Source organism: Pseudochaenichthys georgianus, chromosome 8 (assembly GCF_902827115.2).
Source record: "Pseudochaenichthys georgianus chromosome 8, fPseGeo1.2, whole genome shotgun sequence".
In the NCBI taxonomy this organism is placed as follows: domain Eukaryota; kingdom Metazoa; phylum Chordata; class Actinopteri; order Perciformes; family Channichthyidae; genus Pseudochaenichthys; species Pseudochaenichthys georgianus.
Window position 1 is genome coordinate 29206234 of NC_047510.2, and position 13126 is coordinate 29219359.

A 13126-nucleotide genomic window follows, 5' to 3' on the forward strand; every position below is an offset into this window, starting at 1 on the left:
TCCATTCTTCTGTACAATAATCAACAAACGCACATATGATATTCCAGTTGAAGGAAGAGGCAGAAAAGTTGACATTCTCTCATAGTTTATTAAATACACGTTGGAAAATAAAACTCTGTTACAATCCAAAGCTTATTATAGCATGTGCATGTCTTTATAGAAGCAGACGTGGAGGGTATGGTCACAGTCTCACAGCAGGGTTCTACTAACATTTGGGCAGAGTGGATCAAACACAGTGTGTTATCATGCCTGGGAAATGGCACAGTGCAACTACCACTAATGATTTATTAACAGTTGACATACAAAAGTAGATCCTGCCAATGTAACAGCTTCACTTGCAATTTATTGCTAAAATATAGGGACTGTCTTTCATATTTGATGTACCTAACTCATTGTACTGATAACAGCCTGTTAAAGCCCTCTACCTCCAGCATGATGTGGTTTGATTTCACGATTCATATATTTTACAATATTAAATAAATATTAGTATCCTGAGCTTTAGTGTAACGTGAATGTTACGACCCCCTCCACTCCACTAGAGGTCTCTGTCTTTGTGTTCTGCTTGCTGGCTCTTGTTTGTGTTTCAGGTGATCAACCTGGTGAGCCACACCTGGGCCGTCTAGATAAAAGGCCAACAGCAACCCATACTGCGGTCTCACTCTTCTGTTGGACACGGCCGCGTCTTTGTGTCTGCACATTTTCACACACCCATACACGCAACCATTACTGATAACTGACTTCCACATTTATTAGGTTTCTTTGAGGACCTTTGGTTTTTGTGGTATTGTAAATAAATATGCTTTTTGTTACACTTAACTTGTCTAGTCTCCCATCTTTGTTGCAGCCTATGAGCCAGGCTGTAACAGTGAACTAAATGCTGTTGCAGATTAATTATTATCCGGAAATATACCGATTTATGCAATTTGATGAAATGTCTTGCAGACTGGTTTGAATTGAGACGGTAAGGCAATTAATTTGTCTCGAGTAAGAAATGTAGATGTGCAAATATTTAGTTTTTTGTCTCTAGATCTTTAGTTATTTGGTTGACAACAAACTTCCCTTATTCTGTGGGAAACAACCTAATTTCTGAGTATAACGACTACTAGCACAATTTGCTCATTCTGGCAGACAGCAGTCATGTGCTGAGGAAACACTGATTTATTGCCTCAAAAATCAATGTGCAGTTAATAAGCTATACGTGCTCTTTACCGACCTACAGTATGTACAGCGCCTCCAAGGCTTACATCTAGTAGTGAATTGCTTGAATCTTGTTTATTATTGCTGCTAATACATTTCTCTTTACTGAATTCATAAATATTCAACATAAAAAAGTGTAAATAAAAGACCATTTCGGAAACCAAACCAATTAAAAAAAAAACACACAAATGTCATGCGTTGAGTCTTTTCTGTGTCATTTTGTAACAATAAAACATGGATGCATCAAATAAAAGAGGATGAAGTTGAATATCTGAAGCACTTCTGAGTTTCTCTTTCAGGTGAGGGTTCTGTCTTTGACACGACTCATGCTGATAAGAGTTTCACACATTTGGCCAGGGGTCAGCCTCTAATACAAAATGAAACATGTGAGAACCCAATCACTGTGATAAAGATTATCAGCAGACATACTGTATTAAATAAATAACTCTCCCTCGATGCTTTGATACTTTCTGAATTACAGTGAAGAGTGTGGGTATTAGGGTGTTTCCGATTTATAAGAGAGCTTAAAGAAAAAGGCTCTCCTATATCCTTTTTCTTCACTTCAACTTTTACAGCCTGTGTCCAGAGCACCCAGAGGTCCTAACTATGCACCCTGAGAGTCTGTACATGCCTGAAGCAGACAAACAGCATGGATGACCCCAAAATATATATATTTAAATGACGCTTCAAGGATGCGTGAGCCATCAAAGTAGGAATGCTTTGTGCGTTCTGAAAACGTAAATAGAACATAACTAAAACCAGTTGTACTGTGAATGGTCTACAACAGACCCACAGTGGACATTGTTTCCTGCTGTCCGCCAGTTCTTCACACTGTGCAGGACATCACACTGTGATGGCAAGCTTTATATTCACTTTCTTCAGCTGCCAGCCACCAGATCTTGCTCATCCTGGGTAATTGTTCACAGCGAGTCACATCCTGCTTCTGTATCTGACCTGGCTGCAATGCAGAGTCATGCTCCACATCTCTGGTGACATTTATATCCACAGGGAACAGCGGTCTTTCTGCTCAGAGCACATTGTGCTTCCTTTTTCCTTTCTTTGTCTCCAATGTGAAGGACACAGATGCCGGTGCCAACTCCATGGTGTCCAACCAGAGTCCATTAGAGTGGCAAACGACTGACTGACTGCATATCCAGCGCAGGGGGCTCTTAACACGGGACCTTCGCTGATCATGGTGGTGCTGAAACTCTTCCTCAAGTTACCTTTTCTTGAGCCTAGACAACCTAGAGATGTGACACAAAACAAATACAGATCATCAGTTCATCAGCACAATGTTTTGAATAGCTTAACTTATAACATAACTAAAAAAAGGATGACTTTTGATGTAGTAATTCATCTTTTTCTATTCTAAGTATCTCCGTTTGACCATTACAACAGAAAAAAAACAAGACAAACATAGTCCAGTGTGTTCTGCTTACTTTTTCACTGATATGTCTTTGTGAGAAAAAGGCATCAACATCATCCGCTTTGAGGCTTTTTCCCCCCTCGATCCAGACCAGACAGTGTTCACGCTGGTCCAATCTGCCCTGGACCTCTGCATCATCACCATCAATACTTGAATGTGTTTGTCTTCCTGTAGGACAGCTGTGTCAATCTAGATACCCCTCAAACACATCCAGGTCCGTGTCATACGGGACGGAGGCCGGGTCGGACAGCACCCCGAGGTCCACCAGCGCCTGGTCCATGTCCTCAGGCAGAAATACTATCCCCACATTCAGGACGATGTACTCCATTAGAAAGGCATAATAGAGGATCAGGATGTTCACAAAGAACAGGCCCAGATAAAACATATATGGGAGTTCGTCCAACAGCGATTCTACCGAATCTAGCTGGGCATAAATTGGATGTTTCATAGAAAATAAATCGAGCCACGGTTTGGGTTCTTGCGATGCCAGGATGTGAATCACCGTTATAAATCTCTCCGGGGTGATGGGGCGTCCATTTCGGCTCGTCCCGACCTGAAAACAGTGATTGAGAAGCAGTTTTAATTGTATCTGCAAGGTCCAAAAGAAAACGACAACTACACAGGTAGTTTTAGGCTAATAGCTAATGATAACAGGCGTTAGCTAACTCGACATATGCTTGACATTGTTTTGGGGGGTTTGCGGAATTCACGCCATGCCAGCTGGCTAAGGCTAAAAACAGTAGCATGCAGTGCTAGTGAAACAAAAACACTATTATTTCAACAAGGAAAGTTACTTTGGAGTTTTTTTTATACAAATATTTACCTAGAATTACAAAACATTCACAAATACCCGCTTCTGTCGACGTTTTTACAGCTAACCATCCCTTCTAACATTTTTAGCCGACTGCATCAAAACAGTCCTGATCACAAAGCGACACCTGATACCTCGGCAGGTGATTGGCTTGCTGCTTTTCTGGCTCTGTTGTGATTGGTTATCGCCGTGTCGATCAGTTTGTCGCGTTCTTTATTCGTCAAGGCTAGAACAGGAAGTGAATGTTGTAGTTTTCCTCCGCTCGCCCTTGTATGCTGTATCAAGCGTCTCTGGTAGGAAGAGAACAGCAACCCCCAGACTAACCATCCACCAACCTGTTACGTAATGATCCCTCATCGCCGCCTATCACCTTCTGTTTGCTAAGTAGCTATCTATACGAGGAAAGTGGGTGTAATGGGTAGATGCGGACACTAACGTTAGCAAAAATAACGCTCCTGTCAGGACATCACATCCCTTAAAACCACAACCATGTTCGGCCGGTCACGGAGCTGGGTTGGAGGACAGGGGAAAACGAAAAACATCCATTCCTTGGACCATTTGAAGTGAGTAGCTAGCAAAAAAATAGGCTAACGTTAGCTTCTATGATTCATAAGCGGTTGAGAAGAACATTAGCTATGTTGTCAACAGTTAAAATAACTGTTATAGCTGTCCAGTTATATATTTTAACATACATTTGCTATGTTGTTTCCTTTCTGTTTGGCTAGGTGCATAATCATGTGAGCTAATGTTAGCTTTAAGGTTAAAAATCTACCCTAAAACCGAATTGAAACTAACGTTACTACTATGCTGGTTTTTGACAATAAAGTCAGTCTCGTGCATTAACTGTCCGTACAAACTGTAGTAGCGAGTTTTTGAACGTCTGCACAGGTGTTTCACTTGTTCGGGCTGATTAGCTTTACATTTGCTCAGGTTGAGGGGAGTTTAAACCAATTTAAGAGTTGCTGAAATAGAAATTGCCCCATCACAACAGGTGAAACAAATTAACCGTTAATGAGGTTAGTCTGCAACACACCCACAAAAGCAGCAATTAGGCAAAGATAAGTATACACCTCTCATGGTGTAGAATATATACTTACATTTGGTGGTTATTACATACATATTACAAATATTTGGAGATGAGCAGTTGGCTACAAATACGTTTCTATTTCTACATGGGCTGTTTCATTATTCATTATTCAGCTTCCAGTTACTGTATGTCTTTATTACTGCTGTCTGTCTTTCTGCTGTTAAGTTAAGAGATGTGCTTTAGCCAGTTTCTTCTACATATCTTCCCTTTATTCATGTCTCTCCATCAGGTATATGTACCATGTCCTGACAAAAAACACCACAGTGACGGACCACAACCGAAACCTTCTTGTGGAGACCATCCGCTCCATCACAGAGATCCTCATCTGGGGGGATCAGAATGACAGCTCGGTGTTTGAGTAAGTAACCATCGATTTCTTAATGTCAAATCCCACACCGGAAGCTGCTTGGAAAACAATGAGACGGCAATGTATTCTCTTTTTATATATGCAAGGTTTGCCAACTGTTTAAACCTTGACAACTGTTAAAACGTTGTACTTACCTCACAGACATGAATTTGAACAAATGCCCACAGAAGGCACATTTGAATATTGAATCCTTTATCTCCAACACTATAACAAACATAAATACACATTTACGACTCTCACCGCATCTTTCTATGATAACAACATGCTCCTCTGCATGTGACACTGTTTATGCTTGCTTATGACTTGAGGCAACTCATTTTGTAAGCCCACTGCAGTTTAGCTCGACAAACCACTAAATAATTCCTGTCGTTTCGGGGGACTCAAGCTCATGAAACTATTGTGTTTCTTTTAAATCAAAAGCAGCTCTGCAGTTTCATTTCACTTCGGTATTCGCTTTCCCACCTCTGGCTGAATTTTATGATACAGGAAATGGCTTTGAAGAGCAGAAAAGCCACAGAGGACGTTGAAAGTATCGTTGTGTGATCAGAAGCCCCGACAATAAACATGGACAGGAACAGTCACTTATAATTATCTAGGCTAGTAGCTGTTCAATATGTTGAAACCATTAGGATTTTATTTCTCACTTTGAATGGAGATACAGTCTTATTCAAACCTAAGGATAATGATTTACTTAAAAGAAAACGCAACATGTATGGGGCAAAGTACTGAAGAGTTCTCCCTAAATGTAGTATTCACCCCGGCGTACAATAAACACTTTTTTAAAGTTATAAACTTCAAGGTTTATTCCAGGTGAAATGAGCAGTATACACGTCCAGAATATTGTAATAGTATAGGATAAACATGAAAGTGGAACGCTCAGCTGTGTTTTGCACAAATCTAGCCACATAATGTAAATCAGGAAACAAGTATTAAAGGTGGGGTAGGTAATTCACTTCAGAAACACTTTGTTATATTCCATGGAATGCTCTTAACATCCCGATAGCAATGAATATATTAAATGCTTTGATAATAAATACATAAAAAAATGTCATCTGTGGAAGCGGTGGCGCTGTAAAAAGCACGACCAATCATCTGAGCCGGCCCGGCTAAAGTAACTGGATGGCCTACCTGCCTGTCAGCCTTCCATCTGGGCACAAACTTATCTCGTGCCCTCATTGGTCATGTGCGCGTTCGTGTGTGTTGGAGGAGGGGCTATGTAAGGAACTCTGAAGGAAGGGGCAGATTTTCTTCGGCTGCGTACAAATTCTAGCGCACTCGAGCTGGTTTCTCCATTCTTACCTACCCTACCTTTTAATGTATGATAATTAATTATATTTGAACATCATCATGAACTGACCCCTGTCTGTGTTTTTGTGTCCTGTCTCTTCAGCTTCTTCCTGGAGAAGAACATGTTTGCCTTCTTCCTGAACATCCTGCGTCAGAAGTCGGGACGCTACGTGTGCGTCCAACTCCTCCAGACCCTCAACATACTGTTTGAGAACATCAGCCATGAGACTTCCCTCTGTAAGTCTTGGAATCAACACTGGTTAAATTAGCCCTAGTACATGTAATACATTTATTTAAATGTTGTACCTTTTGTGACTGCTGCTTTAGTTAGTGCTGTTCCTTTTTTGTGGTATTATATTGTACTTATGGTGCTATTTATTTTTAGTCTCTATTACAGTTGAGCAGTGAAAGAATCTCACAATAGTTATAACAAGATTGTTGTTTGGGATTGCCCTAAAATGTGCGTGTAGATGTTTATATATAGTTAATATGCTATGTAGACTTTACAATGCAAGGCATGTTGTACTGCCTGTCTTTGCTGAAATGCACAATGAATAGCAGCCTTCTGCATTGTTGGTTGTTCCTAGACAACTAAATACTAAGCACATACTGTCATTTATACAGTGGGCTGTTATATTATATAAAGTAAGCAAGGTTTTTATTTATGTCTCAAAAGGAATTGAATCTTAAATGATTGTCACTGTACACTGTCCCTGTGTCTGTCCGATGGCACTTTGACCTCATAAACGTTGAGTAAAAATTAAGCTTTTGCTGTTTAGTATTCTCTTGTACAAACACCAAATGCCTTTATGGAACATTGATAAATGGATGGTAAAAAGATTGTCACATCAGCATTTCAACATTCCACATAAGGCTTTCCTTAAAGCTGTGAACAAGCCTGATCAAGTGTCTTCTCTTCTCAGATTACCTGTTATCGAACAACCATGTGAACTCCATCATCGTCCACAAGTTTGACTTCTCAGACGAGGAGATCATGGCCTACTACATCTCCTTTCTCAAGACCCTGTCACTGAAACTCAACACCCACACCGTGCACTTCTTCTACAATGAGGTGAGTCCTTGGACAGATGGGCGGGATCTGAGGGAAAGGACAGTCATGGAGGAATCTTAAAGGATGTCAACACCTTTATCATGTGCTTATTAAGAAAGGGAGAGAGCGATGAACGATTAGAGACTGACAATTGAAGGAGTGAAAGATGGAAGAAATTAGTAACAGCAGCAGCTAGGCATATGGAGAGGGAAAAATTAAAGGTTGTTGCTTAAATTCAGCAAATCTGTCTCTCGCATTTTGTGCAAGTCGACCTCAGTTTGTACATATCAGACTACTCCTATCCACCAATCTTCAGCAGACCGTTTCCCCTGTCAGAGCATCAGCTTCCTGTGTAGATGGGCTGATCCAATTCTCTTTCTCTCCACCAACACTCAAGTATTTAAGTTACCTTCATCTGAGGGTGCGAGAATGTAATCATTCAGGCCTGTTGCTGTGCGTGTGTGGTAATAGATGGTGACACCAAAGTAAACTGACCTCTTGAATAATTTCTGATGACTCTGTTGTTGCTTGAGCAGTATCTGTAGTCCTTCCACTGGCCTGTGTGTGCGGGGGAAAGTTATTGGTGTACTGTCGATGGTAGCTCTGCCCCTGAGGCTAAAACAAGACCCAAGCTCTGACAGTATTTATGCACACAGTTAAATTACCTTAAACATAGGCATTTTAGTTTAAATGTTTACTTCACTGTATCTTATTTACAGTTAACAAACTAAAGTAAAACCTGCATCTTTGCAAATATACATTTTTGTAACGCCTCTGGATTTAGAGTTTTAGATAACTTAACTGACATTTAGTCTGAAAGCAACTCCTATACATCTTTTCAAAGTGTACGATTGTCCTGTTTATTACTCTCTCATTTAATTTCTTATAATTAAGTATACTTGATGTACAGTTAATTCTCCTCCAGAGGGTGCTATTGGATAGCACATTAGTTTGGCAGCTTCTGTTTCTCTCAGATCTACACAGTCAGTTACCTTTCAGGTTTGCTTTGGTGTCAGGGGCATTTGTTGAGGAATGGCTGGGGAGAGGATGAGGCACAGAGAGAGATTACTCAAAGTCTCAGAGCAGCCAGTCATTCAGAAATGTGTTGATACATGCTGTCCATCTCTAAAGGAATGTTGGATAAGGAGCAAAAGTCAGTTAGTTCATTTTGTTCATTTTGTCTCTGTGTTTCAAGTTGGGCCAAAAACACCCCTGGCTTATGACAGATTTCTAAGAGACATTTATCATAATTTATTTTGGATTTGAGTAACTCATGGGTTAGTCTACTAATTGAAAGTGAAATTTTACTCTCATTAAGACCTTTTATTCTTATTCGCTAGCTGCTTTCTCTCCCTCTCGCTGGCTCTATGGTAATGTGTTGCCTGAGTGCAGCAGCGTGTACAGTGCCTTGCTCACCGGCGCCCCCTCTCTGTCTCCCACACACAGCACACTAATGACTTTGCCCTGTACACCGAGGCCATTAAGTTTTTCAACCACTCTGAAAGCATGGTCCGCATCGCAGTCAGGACCATCACACTCAACGTCTATAAAGGTGAGTGCCGGAAGCACACATGCGAACATGCTACACACACACACACACACACGCACACACTCACTCACTCACTCACTCACTCACTCACTCACTCACTCACTCACTCACTCACACACACACACACACACACTCTCACTCTCACTCTCACACACACTCACACTCACACTCGCAAGTTGCTGGGCCTGTCTTCCTCCCCTCTTTTTGCTTTTTTCTTGCTTCTGGTGCATCAGCATGACGACCAGATAACACTGACAAAAGTGGCTCTCTAGAAGAGTATAGTCCTAATAATACCTTTTTACAATCCTTGTTATATTAAGGTTTTCAAAAGTTCCTGTGACCAAGGTAATCGATAGAAATATGTTCATTATTCACTAGGGATTAGGGGTGTAACGGTATCCGTATTCATCCCGTACCGTCACGGTTCGGACGTCATGGTTCGGCACATGCAGTCACACGGCGAATACGCCTTTTTTTACGAGTGGGAAAAAAGTCTGTCACTCAGGGCAGTATTACACTATATATAATCCAGGGGGCGGTATTGCGCCTAAAAGCCAGCCGCCCGTAAATAACAAATGAAGAACAAGACCAAAACACAACAAAACGAACACAATACATGAAGAAGAAAAGTTAGCTATGGCGAGTTCACACAACACACAGGAGCTAGAAGACCCACCTGCTTCTTTTAAATCAGCTGTGTGGGAACATTTTGGGTTCCCTGTGGACTACAATAACGATGGGGTGCGAGTTGTGGATCGGACGAGGACGGTGTGTCGGCGTTGTTCGACAGCGGTGCGGTATGCTAGTGGTAACACGTCAAACATGCTCAATCACATCCGAGTCAGTCTCAGTCCCCAGCGAGAGGGTTTTCTCGACGGCAGGTGACATGGTTACCGCCAACACATCTGCCCTCACTGCTGACAACGTAGACAAACTCATCTTTTTGAAGAACAACTTGAAAATAGAGTAAAGCTTGAGTACCTTTATTTAGGCATAATGGCCTCACACACTCACAAGTTAATTACACATGTTAGACATTGCTCCTTAAGGTACAGATTTTATTTTGTTTTATATTTATCATTGTATTTATTTTATATTTTGACATCAGGAGATGTTATACAGTTCTGTATTGCCTTTTATTGATTGTGATTGAAACACTTATTATTTATTTTAATATTTTCAAGACATTCTTTTTAGTTGTACAGCTTATTTAACCTTTTAGTTTGACATTAGCCATTATAAATAATATGGCCATCTGAGTGTGTGTGTGTTACTGTTTGTGGTTTGTTTTTAACTGTATAATACAGTTAATGATTCCAAATGTTAGAGTTCCTTATTTTCATACCAAAACTTGCACTACTGTTAAAAATAAATAACAGCAAAAACATTCTGCATTTGGAACTTTTTTTTGTTTTCCTTGTTGTACCGAACCGTGACCCCCAAACCGAGGTATGAACCGAACCATGACTTCTGTGAACCGTTACACCCCTACTAGGGATGTAACGATATATCGAATATCGCGATATCGCGGTAAATAAATGTCTCAATACTGTCGTGAGACTGACAAAATATACCGCGATTTATTTTCTTTTTTTAATAATTATTATTTTTTTATTTTTTTTAAACCTTTATTCAACCAGATGGTCCCATTGAGATCATCAATCTCTTTTTCAAGGGAGACCTGTCCAACATGGCAGCAAGTAGGTTACAACATGAACATAAAACAACAGATAACGTATTTACAGGGCTACATGTACATACCTAGAGACATTGACAAGTACAACAGTATATTGATATCTCGCCCTGTCAATAAGCCTCACCTTCTTGGCAAAAACTGTATTGTTTTTGAAGTGGTGGAGAGACAATGCACAGTTTGACCCATGGCCAAAGCATATCTCTCTGTCCCAGCAACATCAGTACCAAGCAAGACAGTTTTTTCCACAGCAGGGGATATTGCAAACGCCCAAACATCCCAGCTTCTACCTAGAAATGTGGACATGCTCATATTCCTAAAAGATAACCTTGGTGAAGCTGAGTGAGTGAGTTAGAGTTGAGTTACTTGAAAAACTAAAGTGAAACTTGATTTATTCTATTGCAGGGTCTGATTATTATATTGTTGACACTTTAAAATACTACTATCCTACTAAAATGCTGTACAAATCAGATTTATTATTTAATAAAGAAAAAAAATTCAAGTAAAAAAAAAACTTGGACTTTTTATCGCGATATTATCGTACTGTGAGTTTTTGGTATCGTTGCATCCCTATTATTCACATAAACTTGGTACTTGTCAAAGATCTCTCAGTAGGTGTCAGTATTGCTAAACCTAATATTCTACACTGACTGGAAAATTCACTGTATTTGCTGAGAACTTGACAAGAAAAGCTGTTGAACTCTACCACTGAGATAACATTGCAAAATGACACAATCTGTTAAGGCAGATGTGGCAGTAGCCCTTGAAACGTTGCAGCTAGCAGCAATGTGGGTCTTTCTGTTGGTCGGATGAGGCACTTTGGAGGATTATTGGTTACCCTGAGGAAGTATTAAGGGGCCAATTTCTTATTGTACATTTTTTTCAATCCCACACTGTATTGTGCTTTTTCTGCTAATTGCACAGGAACAATCTCTTCGGCAAGTCTAATCAACCCAGCATGTTATGTTGAAACTCCTATTGAAAGCAGCATGTTTTTGAAACCGAGTGCCCTCTGAGATAAGAAGCAGCTCAACAGTAAAGTGTGTTGGCATCAGCAATGTTCCCACGGCTGTGTTGCTTTCTGCACCGTGCTGCATCGGCCTCTTCTCCCTCCTCCTGCCGTCTCTCTGAGCTGATCGCTGTCATGGGATGCGGATGGTGCATTTAGCTAGTTTGGCGTTTCCGCACACGTCATGCTTCTCTTCACTATACTGTACCTAACATGACCTCAACATACAGTCACTGCAACATGGGAACTACGGTTTACTCTTCTCTCCGTTGACCGTACCCATTATCCAACCTTGCATGTAGCTCTCTGCACCTTGGAGTCTATCGTTGTTTAAATTCAGTGACGTCATAACAGAACCGCAACTAATTAATGAATAATCTAATGGTGCGTGGAATGTATCATTGGTGGTTTGGGCTATGCTTGATTCGAAATCTGTCAAAGGAGTAATCATCAACTCATTGCAGCAACTGTGACTCTGCCTTTATTCCATCTTCTTCATCGACATCCTGATGTGCCGGCTGACACATTGCTGTAGTGCAAAGTAGTCGTCGCATTGTGATTGTACGCAGTCTGTAAGCTGCGTTGGAAATATGTGTTTCACAGCTAAATGTTAAATATGTCACAGTTTGATGCTTCCTACTGATTAACATAAACATGAAGAGATGTACTGTTGACATGTTACACAGTTAAAAGCAGGATGTGAAATCCTAAAAATAAGTTTAAAATGTTTAGGTTACAAAGAAACTCCTTTTGCCATTGTTTTCAGCGTGTTGGTTGGGATGCCTGCGGGGTCTTTCCAAACCTCCACCCCTTCACCCTGTAAACACATTAACCCTGTGTTTGCTTCCCCCTCTTCAAACAACCACTCCTCCTCTCCTTGTCTCTCTCCCTATGCGCGCCCCATCTGCCTAACTCCAGTTTCATGTAAGTTGGTTCCATTCATTCAGTCTTTTTTTTTTTACTACCTGGTATCCTAGAAACGTGTTATTATTGTATTAACTGTTGTGCTGCTGGTTGTCGTGTTAACTTGTCCCGAAGCCAGCCAGTTTTATTAGTATAGTTTCCATGATAATGCCTCAAATTTGAAATATTTACCCAATTAGGTTTTTATTAATTATTTATTAATACTCTTTTTGTCAGTGTTTGTTGAGACGAAGTGCAATCGGTTCCTAATAATGTATGTGTTGTAAATGTACCGGTATAATTGCCATTGCAATTCTTTATTCTTATAAATTAATTAACATTATATCATCAACCGACATAAATGATGGAAACCTGCATGCCTTTTTTTATTTATGTTACTTTGATTAGTTGTTCCTTAGTCTTAATTTCAGCTGAGTTCCATATCTTCATTGTTATTTTAGTTATGGGTCGTTCTGAACTGGTTACTGTGGTTATTTAGACTTCAGTGCTTTCATTGTGAGTTCACCCACTCATGGCCAAAGCTGGGATGACAATGTGACTTTAAATGGTTGCAGCTTGTGATTTGTCGATTTGTTTTTCTGCTGTAATCCGTTCATTTGATTTGGCTGCTCCTTCATTACGGTCTCAGTTTGACCCGTGTGTAGTGGCATTGTGAAATTATTAACAAGCTTTTATTTGCATTTTGATAACGACATGAGCAAGTGTAGGTCTGCATCTTCAAGTCA

The 13126-nt window shown here is 40.3% G+C and overlaps 2 protein-coding genes across 3 annotated transcripts in view; one reads left to right on the forward strand and one right to left on the reverse strand.

Moving 5' to 3' along the window:
- Positions 1-76: 76 nt before the first annotated feature.
- On the reverse strand, positions 77-3554 carry dexi (Dexi homolog (mouse)). 2 transcript variants are annotated; one of them, XM_034089682.2, is made up of 3 exons: positions 3447-3554; positions 2637-3176; positions 77-2441 (listed from the first exon to the last, which is right to left on the reverse strand). In XM_034089682.2, the coding sequence occupies exon 2, from the start codon at positions 3069-3071 to the stop codon at positions 2808-2810; it is 264 nt and encodes an 87-aa protein (XP_033945573.1). In that variant the 5' UTR covers positions 3072-3176; positions 3447-3554; the 3' UTR covers positions 77-2441; positions 2637-2807. The 2 variants fall into 2 exon arrangements, with proteins under 2 accessions (XP_033945573.1, XP_033945574.1); XM_034089683.2 differs by having other exon boundaries at positions 3474-3537.
- A 236-nt stretch (positions 3555-3790) lies between these two features.
- The window catches only part of clec16a (C-type lectin domain containing 16A), a 68323-nt gene continuing 58987 nt past the window's right edge, over positions 3791-13126 (forward strand). The window contains exons 1-5 of the mRNA XM_071203897.1: positions 3791-3997; positions 4751-4879; positions 6279-6412; positions 7099-7247; positions 8673-8778. Coding sequence (XP_071059998.1) covers positions 3924-3997; positions 4751-4879; positions 6279-6412; positions 7099-7247; positions 8673-8778 — 592 coding nt within the window. The 5' untranslated portion in view covers positions 3791-3923. The remainder of the gene's footprint in view (positions 3998-4750; positions 4880-6278; positions 6413-7098; positions 7248-8672; positions 8779-13126) is intronic.